This window comes from Talpa europaea (assembly GCF_964194135.1).
Source record: "Talpa europaea genome assembly, chromosome: X".
Classification (NCBI taxonomy): Eukaryota; Metazoa; Chordata; class Mammalia; order Eulipotyphla; family Talpidae; genus Talpa; species Talpa europaea.
In genome coordinates, this window is record NC_140081.1 from 8451036 (window position 1) to 8474116 (window position 23081).

General features: G+C 38.9%; 1 protein-coding gene across 1 annotated transcript in view; it reads right to left on the reverse strand.

The window, feature by feature from the left end:
- Window positions 1–2436: 2436 nt before the first annotated feature.
- The window catches only part of BEND2 (BEN domain containing 2), a gene marked incomplete at both ends in the record, with an annotated part of 31206 nt that continues 10561 nt past the window's right edge, over window positions 2437–23081 (reverse strand). Inside the window, 10 exons of the mRNA XM_084258192.1 lie at window positions 2437–2642; window positions 3796–3990; window positions 9568–9784; window positions 11488–11637; window positions 12198–12337; window positions 14688–14783; window positions 15793–15948; window positions 17263–17450; window positions 19106–19118; window positions 21671–22076. Coding sequence (XP_084114318.1) covers window positions 2437–2642; window positions 3796–3990; window positions 9568–9784; window positions 11488–11637; window positions 12198–12337; window positions 14688–14783; window positions 15793–15948; window positions 17263–17450; window positions 19106–19118; window positions 21671–22076 — 1767 coding nt within the window. The remainder of the gene's footprint in view (window positions 2643–3795; window positions 3991–9567; window positions 9785–11487; window positions 11638–12197; window positions 12338–14687; window positions 14784–15792; window positions 15949–17262; window positions 17451–19105; window positions 19119–21670; window positions 22077–23081) is intronic.

A 23081-nucleotide genomic window follows, 5' to 3' on the forward strand; every position in this document is an offset into this window, starting at 1 on the left:
AATTTATTTTGCCCAATGCAATTTTAAAGAAATTATGTATAATTTAGTACAATTCAAATATGGGACCCATTTTAAACAATTTTTTAAGGGCATTCTGTACTGTACTATCTAATAGAGTAGCCACTGTCCACATGTGGCTACTTACATTCGAATTGGTTAAAATAAGATAAAATTTGAAAATAAAAAAAGCCTTAAAAATTAGTAAGATAAAATTTGCAATTTAGTTCCTCTATCTAATTAGCCAAGTGTTGAAAAGCCACATGAAAAGACTACCATATGGGGCAATATACGAAACATCACCATCATAATGGAGAGTTCTATTGGACAGGGTTGTTCTGATACCTTATATAAGCAACTACCATTATAAAGTTAACCATATAAATCTTGGGGAAAAATGTGTAAATAAAGTTTTTGATTTTGCAACTTTGCTTCTAATATGAGAAATATTTCAGATGCCACAAAATACAAGTCAAATTTGAAATCTGCATATACAATTTGAAATTTAATCTTGCCTAGGATACAGTTTTACTTTTCCAAATTAGTTCTATTACCAGTAGTTTGTACAATGTGTGAAATTTAATGGTAAAGCCAAAGATTATCTTAGATGAATTCCTCTGGTCAAAACTCTTTTGCCATCTATGAAAGATGTTTTTGGCTTCAATTATCTACTTTTTAAGGCCATTGTAGGTATCACCTAACTATATGAAGATCTATGTAGAAATACTAAAGTTTTATTAAGCTAAAGGCAACTAACAGCAATTTATTTAGAGAACAGACTGAAAAACTAAATCTTATGTCCTATCTTTATAAAACTAATTATACTTTCACCAAAATATTAAAAAAGGTGAATTTAATTTTCAAAATTTGTGTCATATGAAAATATTCTAAAAATTAGTCATATGAAACCATTTTAAATTCTCACAAGTCACAAAAATAATAAGAACTTGTCCACTTTCACACAAATTAATTGTTTGCCTAACCTACTTTGTTGAATTTCCTCTTTGCCTTTAGTTAAGGCCATTTGCTGTGACATAGAGCTGGCCTTGTCTTAGATAACTGATGTTATTTAAACAATAACTTTTTGAATAATAACAAAATTTTATAGCATTTTGAAGGTAATTGAGAACACTTCAATAGGCTAAAAGCTTAAAGACTATGTTATATTATAACTGACAAACTGTTTTCTAAACAAAATTGATCAAATAAAATTATATAGTATTTTCTATATCTGAAATAATCAAGGCTTTCTTTAAAACAAAGTGCTTAAAAATAAAAAAAAATATATTTTCTATAGCTGAAACACTTAAGAACTTTCTTTAAAGCAAAGTACTTAAAAATATATTTTCTATAGCTGAAACATTCAAGAACTTTCTTTAAAACAAAGTGCTTAAAAATAGAATTTAAATTTAAGTGCTTATATTTAAAATAAAATCCAATCCATGAGCAAACTGGAATTATTTTTTAGTTTTCCAATAATCCTGCCTATATCCTTTAAAATTACTTTTTTTCCTAATTGAATTTCAGTATTATTTTCATTAAGCACTGTAAGACTTAAATTAGTATGCATTTCAATAGCAGAACCGGTCAGAAAGACACAGTAAATGTATAAAAATTTTCACCCAAATGTTTCAGAAACAAAAAAAAAAAGTTACCATCTGAATCTAGTCAGATTCTTTTAAATTATAGTGTATTCTTAGTTGAAATACTTGAAGGGACTCAAAAGTCCCCTGGTAAGATCCTTCTATGTTGACTCTTAGCAAACTTCTGTGGTGGAGTATTATCAGGAGGTGATTTAAAGAATGTTATTCTCATCAGGAGTAAGTCAGAAAGACATAGGTCTTATCTCTGAAAAGCTTATGTCAACTAATGTGATTGTCAATCTTATAAACCCTCTACTGATGGATGACAACAGGTGTTGTGGTTATATGTGAACCTCCTTCCCTTCTGAGTCACCAGGGTTTAGGCCTTAGCCCTGCGGGGATAGTTCACTTGACGAATACTAAAAGTCTACTCCCTGATGTGCGCATGCTCAGCAATATGGTTTTCCTTTCAACTATGGTTCTCTACCTACTACCTAGATTGTTTCAGTGCCACTCAGCTTTCATCTATTGCTAAGAGTTAAATGTGCTATTCTCATTCTACACTAAAACAGCTAAGAAAACAACTCTGAATCTTCTACCATTCCTTTAATCAGAAGTTCCTATCAGAATACTACCCACCACCTCGCTAATGAGTAAAACGTTACATGTCTTCCTAATGCAATTCTGCCTCCACTCTGGACAGAAAAGGAACATTGGGTATTTCTTCAAGCATGAATGCAAAACTACACTACAGCAGGCTAATTTTGGAATTATAACGGTTATTTTTGGAATTATAACTTGAGAAACTTACAGGAAAATGTAACAGATACAAAAACAAAAGTTGGATGGCTGGCATTCAGATGCTTCTGTCAGCGGAGTCATCATCTCTTGGCTTGGGCTCTGTTGAAGAGGCCGTTGCTGGAACTGGCTGTGATTTGGACATGGATCTCCTGAAGGCGTATCTCAGGCTACGGAGGCAGCTATTGATAGCAGTCACACACACCTTCCAATCACATCCACCTTCTGAGAGATCGCAAGTTGGATAGACGTCTTGCAGAAATTCTGGTGGGAAAGTTCCAACACATACTAGTTACTTAGAAATCACTCAGAATCATGAATTTATTCACCCGTAGTTCTACTTCGTGTCTATGAAAGGGTCATCAAGACTTCAGCTAATTAAAACACATGGACTATTACTATTATCAAAATAGCTGAATAGACCTTTTAGTCTAAATGGATAATAATATGAAATAGTACCATTCTTAAACACCTTATTTGATTACAAAAATTAATCTTAACATAAGGTAAGAATTGGATTTTGGTTTTTTGCCTCATAGGTTAGCTCATAATGTTCAAACTGCAAATTTTCACCTATCGTTAAGTCACAAAATCAGGACAGCAGCACTTTAAAAATGTAATAGAATAGAAAACATTGAAATGTAAGTTTCATAAAAAGTATTGTTTGTGAAACGTGCTTCAATTGTTAAAAAATTCACATACACATGTACTGAGTCACAATGTAAAGTGTATTTCTTACTGTGGGTTGCAGTAAGAGAGTCTGAAAATAATTGGACTAGATGGTAGCAAATGCTAAGTCCAATTTCCTTAGTCTAGTCTGAAACAGTGAATTCTAGTTTGTGTGATGTGAAGGTAGCAACAAAAAATCAGGCTGGGTCTGAGACCCAAGTCTTTGCTGATACCAGTGACATGAGTAAGAATACTCTTGCTTTCTCCAGATAGAAGATTTCTCAGAATTGCTTTTGGAAGCTTTATTATTTCATTTAAATATGTCACAGATAAAGACTACACTACATGTCCATGTTAACCTGCTGTGTTATTTTTAACAGTTTTGCAAATTGACAAAGCCCTGCAACCTCCACCTAGCTGCTCAGCACGGGAAGGTGTCTGCATTTCCTCAGGCCCGGCAGTCCACACCAGGAGCCGCAGTCAAAAATGCCTTCCCACTATAATAATGCCATTCAAGTCAGAGTAATTAGCCCCGAAAGCCTAAATGCAAACAGCAACAATTCATGAAGCTGCTCCTTGTTATACCCTAATGAGGGAATTAGTAAGCGCTCCATCTCTCTTCCGAGCGCGCGCGCACGCACGCACACACACACACACACACACACACACACACAATGGGTTTTTCTTCCTGCCTTTCTTGAACATGATTTGCTTTTATTTACTCTCACATACTTGATGTATAACAAACCTCGGAGAGCGCTGATCCTGTTGGAGTTAAGGGCACACATGCCATGCTCCAGGTTGCCATAGACGTTACTTTTTATCAGGACATCCTCCGGGAACAGCTTGCGAATAAGGTATCTGGCTGACAGCTCTGGGCGAGATTTCCCTCTCGCAATTTTCAGGACTGAACGTGGCAACTGTATATTTCTAAATCTCCTTCCTAAATAATCTAGAAGAAAAAGAGAAAGATGTCGATTTTTGTGGCAGATGTTAGACTCAGATTTTTAAAAGGCGGTGACAGCAAGGTTGATTTTTCTGAGTTGTTAGGCTCAAGAATTTAAGAGGTTAAAAAAATGAAAGTCTTAAGTTTTTAGTGTATCAGGGAGACAGCCTGAGAAATGAGACAGTAATCACTGCTGATGTGGTTACGCATGCTCTGATTGCCCAAGAGGCCCATTCAGTGTTCTGCTACTCTCAGGATACAATCAGTTTTAGCACTGCATTTCGTAACGAATTCTAAGTAACTTAATGTACTGTTTTCCTACTTCTAAAAAACATTTATTCAAAAAGAAACACTGATTCTTACTGAAACGTTTGTAATTTTTAAAATGTAGGCTCTCTTTTTGGTATTAAAGTTCATTGTTAAAAAATCAAATTCAGGGCCTCCCCGGTGGCGCAGCGGTTGAGCACTGGGTTGCGAAGCTGCCCGCAGCCTCTGCAGCACTGGTTCAATCCCCGGCTGCTCCCCGGCCACCGGAGGAGGGTCCCACATGGCGCGCGGACCTCTCCTGCCGCCCGCTGCTCCCCTCAGCAGTGTACTTCGGTCCTTCTGCCTGCTCTGCTCCCTGCTCTGGCTCTGGTGAATTCTCTCACCTTCGCGCGCTTCTGACTGTACCCAGTGCTTGTATAAATAAATAAACAAACTAATTAATTAATTTTAAAAAAAGCTATTTAAAAAAAATCAAATTCATCTTAGACATCCTATCTTAGATAGCTTTTTGAATTGAAAAATAAATTTTAACCCTATTTGCCTTTCTCAACTCTGCAGCCTCATCATCATCTCTCTCTAAGCCATAATGACTCAAATGAACCACACTTGAAAATAACAATTATTTGCTGAAGAAAATAGATCAGAGAAATACATGATTCTTTTTAGTCAATAAGAGTATTTTTTAGGGCCTCCCCAGTGGCGCAGCGGATTGAGTGCTGCGCTGTGAAGCTGTCCGTAGCCTCTGCAGTGCAGGTTCGATTCCCGGCCAGCCAGGGAGAGCCCCACATGGCACCCCAGACCTCTCCTGTCTTGCCCGCTGCTCCCCTCAGCAGTGTTTTCAGTCCATCTGCCTGTTCTGCTCCCCGCTCTGCCTCTGGTGAATCCTCTCACCCTCCCGCACCTCTGTCCTGTATGCCAGCTCTTATATAAATAAAAAGATCTTTAAAAAAAAGTATATTTTTTATCTCAGAACATCCATCATTTCATTGGTAGCAATATGAATTGCTGAATCCCCCAGGTTAGCTAAGGAGATTAGCTAAGGAGATTAGATTATTTAAAAATTCACTCAATGGGTCCAAAGACTAAACAGGGGAAGATTTAACCTAACAATACTTGCCAAGAGCCAGAAAAAGTTAATACTCTTTAACCTGCTAATTTAAATTCTGAGACTCTAACTTCAGAATGGAAAATATGTAAAAAGCTATAGAGAAGATGGGGTGGGAGTATGATTTATAATCCCTTTCAAAGACCCTCAAACTAAACAAGATACAAAGAGGTAGGTAGCTAAATAAATGAAGGTACACTTATTCAATGGAATAAAACTGTTAAAAACAACGATTATGAAGATTGTGGCTTCTTACAGAAACACACATACATAGTACGCTTCCTTTAAAAAGGAAGAGTCACTTTAGGCACACCATCATGTTTTGAAATGTTCATAAGAAAAAAAAACTAGAAGAAAATTAAAACGTCCGCAATGTTTTTTTTTTTTTTTTGTGATTGATGAAGGAAACTTTTTCTACCTCTTAAGTATTTCCCAATTTATAAAATAAAATAGTATATAAACTATATATACTATAGTATAGTATATATACTATAAATAGTATATATATACACTCAAACTGGAGGCAGGGAGCTGCTGCCTGTCTCACAGTTGGCTTAGTTGCCTTGCCGCCTAGTTTTAGCTGAGTCACTTGTCACCCAAGCTCCCCAAGTCAGATTCGTTCTCCTGAGGATCTCAACAGTGACAAGAGGAAACCAGTCTAAAGATCAGAGAAGCTGCAGGTACAGAGCCCCTGAGGCCTTGATAGCCTCTGATGCTACTCCTGCCTGCAGCTTGGTTTGTCCTTTGCTTCTTTAAAGGTACGAGCTCAGTACCCAGTGCTTTTTGTTGTAGTGGTTTCATCTCGCTAGTCTATTTCTATGGGGTACAGCCTGAAAAAATACAGCAATGATATTTTATATTGGAAAAAATACTATGAAGATATAATTTAATAATCATTTAAACCACTTCATTTGGACAAGTTCACAGGTAACATTCTACTTAGAGTTGACTTAGGGACAGGAGAGAGACAGAAAATAGTTACCTCGAGGGCCACTAAACCCCAGCCACCTGGGGAGGAGGCACGGGAAGCCTGAGTGGCGGGTGGCAGGGGCACCTATGGAACTCACTGTCCCTTTGTTACAGGGCAAACCCCGATACAAAATGGGGTTGCCTGACTGTGGGTCCTCACCCACGCACTAAAAGGGGGCTTATGAATGCTAAATTGCAGACACACAAAAGTTGATAAAAGGTTTATTTACAAGGGAAGGGGGAATGGGGAAATGAATAACTCAGGGAGAGAAAGATAAGCTCATAAATGCATCCTACCCGTTCCACTGACCTGGAATCCCAATGACCCGCCGAGCTGGCGAAAAACCCAGCACGCCACGTGGCCAAGCCCCCCCAACCGCCAGCCACATGGCCAGTTAAATACCCAAACCAAGAGCCTAGTTGCTTAACTCCGCCCTCAGGTCCTCACAACCCTCCCTTTGGGGATCATGGGCATTGTAGTGTCATGGGGGTGGCGTCCACAAAGCCTGTGTGGAGTTTGCTCAGGACAGCCTTTCCCCCTAACAATTCCTCCCTTTCACTTTTTGCCACTATTTTCATGGTGATGAAGATCAAATATATGGATGCTGGGATACAGTCTCAGATGAAAATTTTTCAGGGTTCCAGTGTGAAAGAAAACCAATCTCTCCAGGTATTGTCCATTGTGGAAAGCAAAAGTCCTCCATTCCTGGAAAAAAAGTTCAGCAGTCCAAGCTAAAAAAAAATAAAAACAAAAACAAAAATCTGGAGGCATTAGCCCAAACAAGATAGCAAATATATCAAAATCACAGGGAAAAAAAATCTTAAAATTGGTTGAACTTACGTAAAAAAAAAAAAAAAAAAAAAAATGTTCTCTCAACCTTGATCCCAAGAACCTGCTGCTTTGTTCGTGGGTTCCAAAGATCTTCAAAGAAGGTAAGGAAGCTGCCTCCATTGGCAGGACTGGACAACCCAGAAAACGAAAAGGCCCTGGTACCCTTGAAAAGAGGAAGCCCAGGTGGAGTCTGGTGAGACCAACTTTGTTCTTGAAGCCTATGTGGACCGGATATCAGGAGTTTGCTCTGATCCTATATGGAGTATTCCAACAGAGCCAGCTAAAATTGCTGTTTAGTTATTCCGCCCTGTGACTTTATGCCAAAATGGGTAATATGGTTTGAAAGTAGATTTAGTTTGCAAACTTTTGCTATCCTGTTGAAACAATTTGGGATCAAGGTTGAGAGAACTCATTTTTTACATAAGTTGAACCAATTTTAAGATTTTTTTCCTGTGATTTTGATATATTTGCTGTCTTGTTTTGGCTAATGTCTCCAGATGTTTTTTTTTTTTTCTTTTGGCTTGGATAATGGACTATATTCCAGTAATGGAAAACTGTCATACTGGACATTCATGGACAATGCTGCTGCTAATTGTTGCTTCTCTTACATACATTGTAACCCTGAAAAAAGACTGTCTCCTAAGACTACTCCCTGAGTTCTGTGCCACCATAGATATGGTGGAATAAAAATTAAAAGGGGGGATTATAACAGGGTGGTCCCCAGGAAAGGGAGAGGTTCCAGGTTTCCTGCCCTACCTAAAAGGAAGGTGGAGCTGAGCAGGAAGAGAAGCTACAGAGGAGACTGAGGAAGGAAGGAAGCAGGATGGAGAGCCAGAAGGAGACCTGGAGGAGGCACGTGGAACAGAGAGACATGTGAAGAAACTGCACTTGCCTTTTGGTCATGGACTGGTTGACACAGATGTGGGTGAGACCCGTGGGGAGGTGACGATGGCAGTTTTTGTCTTGCTTTTGATTTTGTTCTTTTCCTCTGAGACTTGTCCAGTTGTTTCTGATCCTTTTCTGTGGGTCCCCACTGGAAGATGCTTTAGACTTGGGCAGGCTTTGGGGCCTTGGTCTGGGCCAATCCTGCTTGGGTGGACTTTTACCCACCAGGGGACGGGTAACTTTGGGTGCTTAATTTAGAAACTATAGTCTTTGCCTTCTTGTATTGTTTACTAATTGTATTAAAATTCCTTCCCATTAAAGTCTCATATGTTTTGTGTCGATGTGGCAGATGGCAGAACCTATTTAAAGCAGGCAGCTTTGGGGGGTCTGGGGTGCCCCTCTCCTGCCCTGTAACACCTTGACACCAGTGAAGCAGAACCCACCTCCATCAGACATAGCAGCGGGGGTAGGGGGTGGTACGATGTTCTGAGCCATGGAATTCATGCAAAACTCTTTAGGGAGCCCCTGCAATGTGTCCTGCATACAGAGAGCAACACTCCTGAATTGCTTCTGGCTCAATGGGTGTTGCTCCCTCCCCTTGACCTGCAGAGTAAGGTGTGTGACCTGAGAGCTCACACCCATCAAAGGAGTGGGCTGAGAGCTGCTTTCCGAGGGGAAATAACAGATTTAACTTAACATTCAGAACCCAGTCTGCGAACTGAGCTACCTTTCATTCACTCATTAATCTAAGAGATGAAGTTGTTTAGATTTCTTATTATGAACATTTTCTTTTTTTTTAAGATTTATTTATTTATACAAGCACTGGGTACAGTCAGAAGCGCCGGAGGGTGAGAGAATTCACCAGAGCCAGAGCAGGGAGCAGAACAGGCAGAAGGGCGGAGGTACACTGCTGAGGGGAGCAGCGGGGGCAGAAGGGGTCTGCGCGCCATGTGGGACCTTCACCCCGTGGCTGGGGATCGAACCGGCGCTGCAGAGGCTGCGGGCAGCTTCGCAACCCAGCGCTCAACCGCTGCGCCACCGGGAGGCCCTATGATCATTTTCAAACATACATCGAGAGACTAGTACGACGAGCCCCATAAATGCAACACCCAGATTCAACATGTGTCATCAACTATAGGGTAGGTAAAAGGTATCAGGCTTTTCTGCCCTCCCCCCATTAGGATAGATGAGGGAACCCTGTGGTCCTGAAGGCATGCCTGATGGCGGGTACCTGAAGTGGGTACACCTGGGTTAAGACTGAGCTTTTATGGGCGGCGTCATGAGGACGCCAGTAGAAGCCGAAAGAGAAGCCGAGAAAGAAGCAGCAGAAGCTGAGAGAGAAGCAGAGAACGCCGGAGAGCCCTGAAAGACTGAAGACCTGCTGGGAGCTGGGAGGCCTGCCAGCCTCCCGGCCCCCCAGTACCCTTGCCTGCTGTGTACCTGGTAATCCCAACAAAAACCTGCTCAGTGGTCCTTCCTGCCCCTTTACATCAACAAAACTTATTTTAAAACTCACCCAGTGGATCAAAATCTTCTTGTGAATTGTCAATGGAAGTTTCCTCAGTTCCTTCAGGGAAAGCACTGCTATGTGGCTGAAAATTCCCATTGTCTCTCATTCCTGAGGCAGCTGACAGTTGAGGACACTGGGAACTGCTTGCCCCATCATCTCTTTTATCATTCAAATCTGAAGACATTGGTTCGGTAGGGCCTTTATTGTCCTCAGCAGTTTTCACCTGAAACACAAAATGGTCTCTCTAAATAAAGTCTCATAGTGAGAAAATACTGGCAGCTCCATCACCCATCAGGCGCCCCCACCCCGGGTTGGTGGGGAAGCAACCGTGTCTAGTGAGGTGGCTGAAGCCCAGGAAGGTGGTGTGCCATGATAGGAAAAAAAGCACAGGTGTGGATTCTCCCTCAAGATGCCGTGACTTGCTGCCTCTTGGGTAGCTGGTAGTTTTATCTAAAATCAACCAAACCATAATTGCTGACACAAAATAAGTGTTTAATAAATAATTCATAAATAAATGAGTATATGCGTTTCTTGAAGATGACAATTTTGGGTTTGTTTTTTATGGTTTGGTTTGTTTTTGCTTTCCCCAGTGGCTTGAAAATCTGACTGCGGATTTGAACATTTGAATTACATTAGGGATCTTTAAAAAAACAAACAAACAAAAAAACCTGTGCTTGGGTTGGCAAATTCAATCAGAACCTGGTGGAGGAAGAGGAGGGGGGTGTTCAGGCATCAATTACATTTTATAACTTGCCTCCCATAATTCTAATACGTACCCAAGGTTAACAACCACTACACGAAGTCGGGGACTCCCAAATTTCAGTGTGCCCACAAATCACCTGGGAGTCTTGCTAAAATGCAAATTCTGCCTCTGTGAGGCAGGAACTGAGGGCTGCGTTTCTCACAAGTTCTGCTGGTCCGCGGACCCACTTTGAGTGGTGAGGACCTATCCTGCTTCTAGTCAAGTACCCAGCAGGCACTTGGCAGATGCTGCCTCTCTTCTTGACGCCTAAGCAAATATGCAAATTACCATTTTCCAGGCTGCATCTTAATTTTACATTCAAATGTTTAGGGTGCAGTTTTTGTAGGATATAAAAGGGAATGTGAAAAATAAGCAGATTTGGTTTCAGACAGATGGTGCTTGAGCTATCACAGAAATCAAGCCGTTCACCAGGAAAACATAAGCTCAGCTACAAATATTCTTGGCAAATAGTTTCCATAAACTTACTCTAGAGACACAGGAGTGACTAGACATAGCGAGAATAAAACGGGGCTTTTAGAGAGGTGGATGGAAATTCGCAATTGTCATTAAGTTAAATGCTTCATCAGAAGGCAATAGACTTGACACTCTTCCCTACTGGCCCATTCCTGTTCAAAAATCTCTGATGTTCTTTGAAAATGGAATGGATGAGACAAAAACCAGATTCCGATTTAGCATGTAACTATACAGAGAATGTAAAATATCTGTTATAGCTTAACCTCATGACATGCATTATTTTAACCAGGTTCTGCCATCACTGAAAGTGAGGTAAGAAATGAAGTGTCTTCATTTTCTCCCGTGCCACGCTAACTACCACTAGAACAGCTAGGCAGCAGTACAGTCAGCTTTTTTGTGTTACTCAGTGGGACACTGAAAAAGATTTGCCAAATATCTTTGTAGATTAAACTTTTTCCTTGGCTTCAAATATACTAATTATAATGGTATATTTGATTTATTTTATCTTTAAGTTGTCTTTATGGAGCATAAACATCAAAGAGTGAACTTAACAGGCAGTATGCTTTTGAGAGAACATACCCTGTCTCTAAATTAAATAAACAAGATGAGCGCAGAGAGCCTGAAGACCCTGCACGGTGCTATCAGTTCTGGAGTTGTATACAGTATGCTCTTACACAGCAGGGGCCATATTCAGATGAAAAGGAACTTACTAGCATTCTTTTGGCGTCAGAACATGAAGAGTGGATCAGAGCATTGATATCAGAAACACAGGCTTTCCAGTCTTTTCCACATTCTCCCAAATCATGTTTGGGAAAAACTGTTGTCAGATATTCTGCAAATAGTAGAAAGTATTCATGAAACTTGGGGGGGGGGGATTAACAAAGACAATGGCAGGAAGATTTTTATGTTTTGCTGAATATCTCATTTCTTCTAGAGTGTGAGTCTCTAAAACCTGACTTATGAAGCTGATAATGAGGCTTTGGTGCTTTCATAAAAAGTACAACAAAAAGTCAAGCATTTTAGGGTGCCAATGGCATTTCCAAACCTATGGATAGGCTAGAACTAAAAATAAAAGGAAACCTGTAAAGAGAAAGTTGCATTACTGCAAATATTATTACATCATGGCCTATCATATATTTGTGCACATTACATGTCTATCTTCCCCGTAAGCTACTTCCTCTACTTTTTTTTAGCTTTTTCTTTTATTTTTTAGTATCACGTTCTAGTCCTGAAGAATTGACTTAGTACTAAATTACTAACCATATGCAATGATAATCAATAAAGCTTGTCTTTTTCTTCTAGTCTATAGACAAGTTTTATTTTTTAAAAGTGGTTACCCATTGCATACAGTGAAATTATAAAACCTAAGTCAACAGGTGTTTGGGTCTAGGGGTGGGCCACCATGGTGATGGCCACTGACTGAGCTGCACATCAGGACTTCCTTGGAGAACAAAACACAAGCCAAATAGCAGGCTGCCAGTTTAGGTCTGGCCTTCCTTTGTGCAATCATCAGATGAGTGTCAAGTATCCTGATATTTATTCTTGGATCTCCAAGATAAACTATAGAAGAACAGGGGAAAAGTACAGTCCTGCTGTTTTTATGCAAGACTATCATGAAATGCCCAAGGAACTAAAATGAATGATATGGAATTCACAAATTTCTCCTTAGGTGAATTTTTTTCTATACTTTTCTTTGCCTAGTCTTGAACTAGTAGAGGTGAAACTTGAACTAATTTGTTCATTGTCGTGAATAAATTTGAATTGTTAGGCCACAAATACATATATAAACATCTTGAACTGAGAACCCACTGCTCCCTTTTAAACTCTAAATGTACACTCAGATCGCTAATACTGAGTGAGTTTATGTTCTCTGAAGACAATTTGAAAAGTATGGGGGGGTATATTTAAGAAAAATATTAAAATAGCTAGCATGAGTATCTACTATACATTGGGGCTATGCTAAATACTTTACTTCTATAAGTTCAGTTTCATCACCCTAGCAACTGTTCCCACCTAGTAGATGAGGAACTGAGGCCCAGAGGAGGTGAGTTATTTGAACAAGGTCCCACTACTCATTATACAGCCAATTTAAAAATCTAAATTTGTTTATAAGCCAAGTGCTCTGAACCATTAATCTGGAAATGTCTTCCATCCTTTTTTCTATTTTTTTTAAACACAAAGCTGAAATCATACTTAACATATACTTTGAATTCTGATTTTTCAGTTAAGATTATATTTTGATCATTTCTTCATTTTCCTTTTTTTTTTCCAACTCTGCATCCCTGTCATCATGATTTTCTGACAGGTGACATTTAATTTGTACTTAAGTCTCGGGCATTGTGTTAAGAACTTTAAATGAGCTATCCCACTTGATCCTGCCAATTCCATGAAGTAGGTACTATCATTTTCACCACTTCAAGGATGAAGAAACTAATATTTAGGTTAGAGAAGCAGCTGAAAGTCATATGTGTAGTAAGACATGGTGTTGAGATTTGAAGCCAGTCTGGCCTAGGAGCCCATGCTCTTAACCACTATGCTTTCCTATATGCTATACCACAGATAGACAAGAAATAACTAATTCCCTATGCTTGATCATTTGGTTCTTTCTAAATTTTCCATGATTCTGTAAAAGCATCCTTGTATCAAAATTTTAATATGAAAATTTTTTAAGTATGGCTTTGGATGTAAGTGAGATTACAAACTCAACTGACATAAAAACCTTGTGGATATTTACACAAATTACCTTTCAGAAAGTTTTCACCTATATATACTTTTAACAACAGTATATCAGAGTGCCAGTTTAGCACAATGAGCACAATTTTTGAAGTTTCTTTTAGTGTGCAGAACAAAATAATTTTAAGGAAAAGTCTTTCCTCGAGGACAAGAATCAAACACTGTAATATACCACATCAACAAAAGGAAAGATAAAAATCACATGGTTACTGTCATTTTCCAATACAGTTGAGTAATTCACTGTTTCAGAATGATTTTCCATGTTGTTTTCTGCATTTACCACTATTTCTAGAGGCAAAAATGCTAAAAGAAAATAATTCTTAAGTCTAAGTACTATATCCAGCAAATTAACCTTCCAATATGAAGAGGAAAAGAAATTCTCAGCTAAAAGAAAATTAAAAGTATTTGTCGCTAGCAGACCTCATCTTAAACAATGGCTAAAAAAAGATCTTCAGACAGAAAGGTCATGATGATAGGAGGAAACTTCAAGCATCAGGAAGGAAGAAAAAAACAATAGAAAGAGCAGAAGTATACATTCAGAGAAACTCAATCATTAATACATTGCTGGGGGAGATGTTAACAGTCACACTGAAAAAGTTTGACAGATTCTTTTAAAACAAAACCTGTAATTACCACATGACACAGCAATCTGACTCTTGGCAATTTATCCCAGAGAAACAGAAGCTCATGATGACACAAAAACCTGTATGTGAATGTTCTTAGCAGGTTTATTCATGATAGCCAAAAACTGTAAACACTCATATGTCCTTCAACAAGTGAATGGTTAAACAACCTGTGGTAAATCCAATATCATAGGATATTATCCAACAATAAAAAACAATCAAGATAAGAATGTCCATTAGCACTACTCTCATTCAACAGCCACTGGAAGTTAAACCATTGCAATAATGCAAGAATGAGGAATCAAAGGCATACAGATTGGCCAGGAAGAAATAAAATGGTCCCTATTTGTAGATGGCATAATATCAAAAAGATGGCAGTGTAGAAAATTCCAAAGAATTTTTTTAAAAAGACTCCTTAAACTAATAAGTGAGTTCAGTAATGTCACAGGACACGGATACAAGAGAAAGATCATTAAGAATGTTGATTAATCTAGGTTAATTAATCCAGGTTACTCTTTACTCTTTAATAAGACTATGTATTATTTCCAACTTACCCAAATTGGGATTGAAGAAGACAGACTGTAAATCAGCATCTTGGTCACTGTTACCTTCCATCACAGTTGTCTCAGAATTCATTTCTGGTCTGGATTCTGTTTAAACAACATTTTAGTAAGTAAAACATTTTCAAGGGCTGAAAAACAAGAAACCTCAACGGTGACCTTTGTATCAGATGAAATTCTCCTTCAGGAATGAAGGAGAATTAAACCATCCTTACACAAGGGAAAACTTAAAAAAAATTGTCACTAGCTAACTCACCCTTAAAAAATGGCTAAAGAAAGATCTTCAGTATGGGGAATATAAAAAATAAAATTTAAATAAAAAAAGAAAGATCTTCAAAGCAAAAAGAAAATGGTGAAGGAAAGAATCTTTGAGCATGAGGAAAGAAGAAAGAAATAAAAAAAGCAGAGAAAATATATCATTCATACATTACTGGTGGGAAGTGTAAAATGGTACATCAACACTGGAAAATAATTTGTCAGCATTTTAAAAAACTCACCTTACCATTACCATAGGCCCAAGTTTCTGTGCTCTTGGGCATTACCCCAGAGCAATGAAAGCTGATGTTCCCACAGAAAACCTGTACACAAATATTCGTAGCAACTGGAATACCATGGAATACACAACCATGGAATAATATACAACAATAAAAAAGAAGGAACAACTGATATACTGATTCCAATGAATCGCCAGGTACTTATGCTGAGGGCAAGGAGAGGCACCCTATGGTGATAGGAATGTTCTATGTCTTGATGATGGTGCTGGACAGCAAACATACTCATGTGATAAAATCAAGAATTAAACACATGCCCACAAATCAATACAAATAAATTGGGAAAATCTCAATAAAATCTATGGGTGGCATTGATATCCATCTCCTGGTTGTGATACTCTATTAAAGTTTTGCAAGATGATTTTGGAAGGAATGGGTAAAGCATAAGTGGAATCTGTGTATAATTTCTTACAACTACATGTATACCTTAACCTACCACAAAATTGAAAGTTTAATTTAAAAAAAGAGCTACCGCTAATTTACCTTAAGGATGTTAATGGATCCAGATCAAACAGTGCTATTTGAAATATGCAGCATTTCAAACTCACCAAAATTGGGAGGAGTGCAGTGAGAATGAGAAGAAGAGGCAGTATCTGGGCCACTGCCATTTACAGACACATTTGGGTAATGCATTGTCTGAGAGTTGTTTTCCAGACTGGTTTCTGCTTTTTCTGGCGTTTCTATAACTAGAACTTTTTCAAGAGCTGAAAGACAAGAATTCTCAACTGTGAATTCTATATTGGGTGAGATTATCTTTCAGGAAAGAAGGGGAAATAAAGACATTCTAAGACAAAGGGGGAAAAACTTTACATTGTCTCTAGCAAAATTACCCTTAAAAAAAGCTAAAGGAGAACCTCCATCAGAAGGAATCTTAATGCACCAGGAAAAAAGAAATAACAATAGAAAGATCAGAAATATGGATGTGGAGAAACTGGATCACCCATATGTTGCTGTGGGGAATGTAAAATGGTACAGCCTCTCTGGAAAATTGTTTTGCAATTTCTCATAAAACTAAACATGTTATTATCATAAGACCCAACAACTGCACTCTCAGCACTCATGATAAAAAATGAACTTATATTTATATGAAAACCAGTACATGAATGTTCATAGCAGCTTTGCTTATAGTATCCAAAAACTTGGAAAGAAAAAAGCAGATGTCCCTCAAGTGATGAATGGTTTCTTAAAAACCATTGCATATCTGTATTGTAGAAAACGCTGATATCGATAGAAAGGAACCATTGAGAAAGTGAAACTAAAATTTATACCAAAATGTGTGTGTATATGAATACTTATAGCTGCTTTATTGCCAATAGTCCAAAACTGGAAAAAATTCAGATGTCCTTCAGTGGGTGACTGGTTAAACAAAATGTAGTACATCCATAGCATGGAATACTGCTCGGCAATACCAGGAATAAAGTATTAATACATGCAACAAATTGGATGCAATTCCAGGGAATGAATGGAAAAAAAACAATCGCAAAGGGTTACGCTGCATATGATTCCACTTATGTATTAGTCTGAAGAGACAAAATTAAAGAATAAGAGCTCAATGGTAGCCAAGTATTGGGGATGGTTCCTGGAGAAGGGAAGGTGTGTGTGGTTGTAAAAGGGCAATACAAGGGATCCTTGAGTGATGGAAATGATGCTGACTTTGACTGTGGATGTGCAAGCCTACTCATATGAAAAGCTGCACGTGCTAAATATACACATGAATACACACACACAGATACAAGTAAAACTGGGGCATCTCAGTAACACTGTGGATTGTATCAGCCAATATTCAGGTTGTGACACTGTGCTATCTTATAGTTTTGCAAGATGTTATCATTGGAGAAGATAAACAAAAAGCATAAACAGAATCCCTTTGTATTATTTCTTACACCTGCATGTGAGTTTGAAATGAAAACAAAATTAAAAGTTAAATTTAAAAAAGAACTGCATCTGGCTTGTATTAAGGATGTTGGTGGGCCTAGATTAAACAGTGATACTTGAAATATGTCTCATTGCAAACTCACCAAAATTGGGTGGAATGGAGAGCGATGAAATGTCAGTATTTGGTCCACTGATATTTCCCAACAAAGCTGGGAAATGCATTGTCTGAGAGTTGTTTTCCACATTTCCCGGTATTTCGATAAGTATTAATTTTTCAACCACTGAAAGAAAAGAATTCTTAACTGTGAATTTTATATAAGGTGAAACTACCCTTCAGGTAATAGGTAAAATCAACATCCTCTACCTCTAAATCACAATGTTGTAAACTAGTATTATCTCAATAAAATAAATAAACATCCTGAAGCAAAGGAAAACTTAAAGAACCTGGCCTAGCAGACTTACCCACATGTTGTAAAAAGGCAAAAAGGAAAATCTTCACACAGAAAGGATATGATCAATGAAGCAAATTTTGGAAGACCAGGAAGGAAGAACAATAAGAAGAGAAACATGGATGTGGAGAAACTGGATTGCCCATTCATTGCTGGGGAGAATATAAAATGGTACAGCCTCTCTGGAAAATTGTTAGGCAGTTTCTTATAAAACAAAACATGCTACTATCCTAAGACCCAACAACTGCACTCCTGGTGTTCATGACAGAAACAAAAACTTGTATTTATACCAAAATCAGTACATGAATGTTCATGGGGAAAGAAAAAACCTAATGTCCTTCATGGGTGGATGGTTGAAAACAATATTACATATCAAAACCAGGGGAAACTACCCATCAATAAAAGGGGAGGCAGGGCGGATACATACAACAACCTCAATGAATTTTTAGGGAATTATGCTAAGTGGGGGGAATAAAAACAAAGCCAAGCCTCAAAGGTTAGGGATCAGAAGGTACCCTTTATATAACACTCTTGAAATCACAAAATTATAGAGAACAGAGTTTGCCAGAGGTGGGGGAACAGGAGGTGGGGAAAGAAAGGGCAACGTGGGAGAGAAGTGTGAGGTTTTGAAAGAACTAGATGAGGTGTGCTGTGGCGGTGACAGAATGTTCTGTATCTTGACTGTGGTGTGGAGATCAAACCTACTCATGTGATAAAATTAGATAAACATAAACACACAAATGACAACACTGGGGTAGCTCAATAAAATCTGTGTTTTGTATCGATGTCAGTACCCTGGCTGTGATATTTTACTATCATTTCGCAAGGTATATCACTCAGAGAAAAAGGTAAAAGGTAAAGGGGCTCTCATATCATACTACTTCCAAATACATGCAAATCTAAAATTATTCCCAAATTAAAAGTTTAATTTCAAATATAAGCTACTACCAGCTTGTATTAAGAATGTTGATGAATTCAGATTAAATAGTGCCACTTGAAATATGTATCATTTAGGGCTTCCCCTGGTGGCACAGTGGTTGAGCGCTGGGCCGATCCCCGGCTACCAGTGAGGGTCCCACATGTTATGCAGACCTCTCCTGCTGCCCGCCTCTCCCCTCAGCAGTGTACTGCCTGTTCTGTTCCCCGCTCTGGCTCTGGTGAATTCTCTCACACTCCCGCGCTTATGACTGTACCAGCTGCTTGTATAAATAAATAAATAAATCTTTAAAAAAAAAAAAAAAGAAATATGTATCATTTAAAACTCACCAAAATTGGGTGGAAGGCAGACAGGTGAAGAAGAGGCATGTTGGTCACTCTCGTTTCCTGGTACATTTGGATAAATCATTATCCTGGGGTTGTCTTCTAGGTTGCTTTCTGCTGCTCCTGGCACATGTACAGGAAGAACATTTTTTATATGCTTAAGAAAAGAACTCTTGACCATTAATTCTATACACAGTGAAACTAGCCTTCATTCATGTACGGAAAATAGGCTTTTTCATAAAGGAAAACTAAATGAACATGTCCCTCATAGACTCACCCTTCAAGAAAGGCTAAAGGAAACATCAAGGTTATGATGGAAGAAACAGTCTTTGATTATCAGGAAAGATGAAAGAACGATGGGAAGAGAAGAAATATGCAAGCAGGAAAACTATCACTTATATACTCCTGGTGGAAGGTACAATGGCATGGCCCCTCTCAAAAAATTGTTAGCACTTTCTTATAAAAGGAACGTGGAATTAGCACATGACTTAGAACTGTCCACTCAGGTATTCATCTCAAAGAAACAAAAACTTATGTTTACACAAAAACTAGTACATGACTGTTCATAGAGCTTAAGTTGTAATAGACGAAAATTGGAAATATCCCAGAGATCTTTTAGTGCATAAATAGCTGTGCATCCATACCACGGAACAGTACTCAACAATAAAAGAGGAGCTATTGATACATGCGGTAATCGTACAAATCCCCAGGAAATTAAGTAAGTAAAAAACACCCCAAAGACCATGCCCAGAAGGTCACATAGTATTTTATTACAAAATAACAATATTGCACTGACAAAATTATTGGAATGGAGGTCAGTTCAATGTTTGCTAGGGATGAGGACAGGGCATGATGGGATGCAGGATGACCAAAGTGGGTAGTTGTGGTTATAAAAGGGTTCTTGGAGTGAGGATGGAAGAAGTATTCTGAATCACAACTGTGGTGGCAGACAGATACATTGCTTAAAATGGGGAATAAAATGACATAGATTGAGCACACACACACAGACACACACACACAACATATGTGGACTTAATCAATGTCAGGGTCCTGGTTGTGATATTTTGCCATAGGTTTGCAAGGTATTATGGTTAGGAAAATGGGTGAACATAAATGAAATCTCTGTATAATTAATTAATCTGTATAGTTCCTGTAAATCTAAAATTGCCTCAAAATAAAAAGCTTAATTAGAAGAAGGGTTTCTGCTGACTTGCATTGAAGATATGGAAGAATCTAGATTAAACAGTGATACTTGCAATATTCATCTTTCAAACTCACCAAAATTGGGCAGGAGAAAGACAGGAAAAGAAGCAATGTCTTGACCACAGTTGTTTGCCATCACAGTCGGATAATATATTGCCTTAATGTTGTTTTCAAGGCTGGTTTCTGGATTTCTTGGTGTTTCTATAAATAAAAAATTTTGAAGGTTATAAAATAAGAACTCTCATCTACAAATTCTATGCTGGGCGAACGTATACTTCGGGAAAAAAGGAAAAGTAAACACATTCTCACACCAAGGAAAACTAGGAGAAAACTAGGAGAAACGTGTTCCTGGCGGACATACTCTCAAAGAAAGCTGAAGGAAAATCTTCTGTTGAAAGGATATGATGAAAGAAGGAACTGCAAAGCATCAGAAGGAAGACCCACGGAAAGAGCAGAGAGATGGATATGGAGAAACTGGATCACTCATACATTGCTGGCAGGAACGTAAATGGTATAACTCCAGTAGAAAACAGGTAGTTTCTCATCAAACTGAACATGCAATGAACATATAACCAGAAATTGCACTCTTGGGTATTCATGTCAAAGAAATGAAAACTTCTATTTACACAAACCCCCGTACATGAATATTCATATTCATTTCACTCCTAGCAGTGAAAAACTGGAAAAAGAAAAACAAAATTTTCTTGGACAGATGGCACATTTACACCATGGAGTAGCGCTCAGTAATAAAAGGAAGTAACTAGTGATAAACACAACTCGGTTTCACTTCTAGGGACTTACGCTGAGTGGCAAAAAACCATTATGAAAAGGTTACAGCCTACATGTATCCAACCACATGACAATATTGAACTGACAAAATTCTAGCGATGGAGAATAAATCAATGTGGCCAGAGTTTGGGACAGGGAATGGGGTGGGCAAGTCCAGCAACGTGTGATGGGGATGGTATGAAAAAGCAACACAAGAGATCCTTAGCATGTAGAAATGTTCTACACATTGACTATGGGAGCACACACACAAACCTTCTCACGTGATAAAATTTCATAGAACGAAATTCCCAGACATACAAGTTACACTAGGGACAGCTGAATGAGATCTGTAGATTACATCCACGTCAATATGCAGCCTGTGGGCCTCCCTGGTGGCGCAGCGGTTGAGCGCTGGGTTGTGAAGCTGCCCGCAGCCTCTGCAGCACTGGTTTGATCCCCGGCTGCTCCCGGTCACCGGGCGAGGGTCCCACATGGCGCGCAGACCTCTCCTGCCGCCCGCTGCTCCCCTCAGCAGTGTACTTTGGTCCTTCTGCCTGCTCTGCTCCCCGCTCTGGCTCTGGTGAATTCTCTCACCCTCCCGTGCTTCTGACTGTACCCAGTGCTTGTATAAATAAATAAAAATAAATCTTTAAAAAAAATGCAGCCTGTGAGATTTTCCTGTGGTTTCACAGGATGTCATCACTAGGGGATATGGGAAAGGATATCATTATTTCTTGCAACTACTTGTGACTCTACAATTACCTCCATATAAAACTGAATTTTACAAAATAGCTATCACTTGCTTGCATTAAGGATGCTTTTTAACTGAGATCAAAGGGCGCTATTTATAATATGTGCCATTCAAACTCACCAAAGTTGGAAAGGATGAAGTGAGATGAGGAGCCAGTGTCTGGGTTCATGCTGTTATTTTCCAGGAGTTCTGAGCAATTCATCATTTCAGGGGTGCTTGCCAAGCTGGGTTCTTCTTGCGACGCAAGTGCAGTAGACATGACTACAGAAGCTTGTGCAGACGAGATGGCACTGCTGCTATTTTCAGCACCTTCATTGAAAAAGCAAGGCAGAGAACCCAGACCAGGAAGTGGGTCTGGGAGACACGGCTCTAGGGAATGCGTGGCGACAACCCTGGGAAGTGGTGGGCTCTCCCTGAGCATGGGCTGCTGCAGCTCGGGGGGCGCCAGGGGCTGAAGTGCTCCCATAGGATTGATGCAGTTGTAGGTCTCCTGTCTTTCCACCGGGAGAGGTGGGGTACAAGCTCTCTGTCCAGGGGAAGAGAACAGAATGGGTTAGGGTTTTTTCCTTGGGTCCTGATCTTTCATTTCTGCATGAGGTATACAGTCAAAACTTTTTTATGTAAATCCAGGTGATTTGTAAAATGCCACAAACCCAGCATAAATCAACTGTGTTAGAATAAGAATTACAAAGTTGGTAGAAATCCCCGGCCAGGGAGCAACCCATATGGCGCAGCAGACCTCTCCTGAGTCACCCGCTGCTCCCCTCAGCAGTGTATTTCATCAGTCTGCCTGTTCTGTTCCCAGCTCTGTCTCTGGTGAATCCTCTCAGCGCCCCCCCCCACCCCACACCTCTGGCTTGTACCCCAGCTTTTGCTATGCATAAATAAATCTTAAAAAAATAATAAAATAATAAAAAAACAAAGTTGGTAGAAGCGTTGATAGCTATGTTCATTGCCACATCACTTTCTACATTTAAGGATGAAATGAATTTTCAGTATATGGTTCTGCTCTTTAACCCACGTTGTGACTGCATCTCAGACATTGTGGTCACAAACATTTTTATGTATAGCCATTATTGTAATTTTTCAAACCTAAACTTTATAGCACTCATCCAATGGTTTTAGACAGCCTTGCTAATCTCACACATTACTAGTTTTCTCTCATTTCTAACTGACTGGTCTCTTTAGGAACAAGAGGGTTATCAAAGTAATAAAAATGTTTTTCCAACACTTACACGATTCAGTGACAATGTTCTCTCATTCCAGCAACGTTGCATATTTGAAATAATTCCACAAAGGTGGTTAATCTGCCAACTCATGTTTTTAATAAGTTCTTGCAAACCCTATTATAATAAATATTTAAATATTAAATAATAATAATAAATACATTTAGCATTTCCTATTTCAAAAGAAAATTAACAAATAAGAAAATATTAAGCTAAATGTTTACTGCTAGAAACAAAGAAAGTTCTCAAGAAATTGCTTGTTTCCCACATAATGCCTGGTTCATGGTGACAGAGAACAGCGGCTC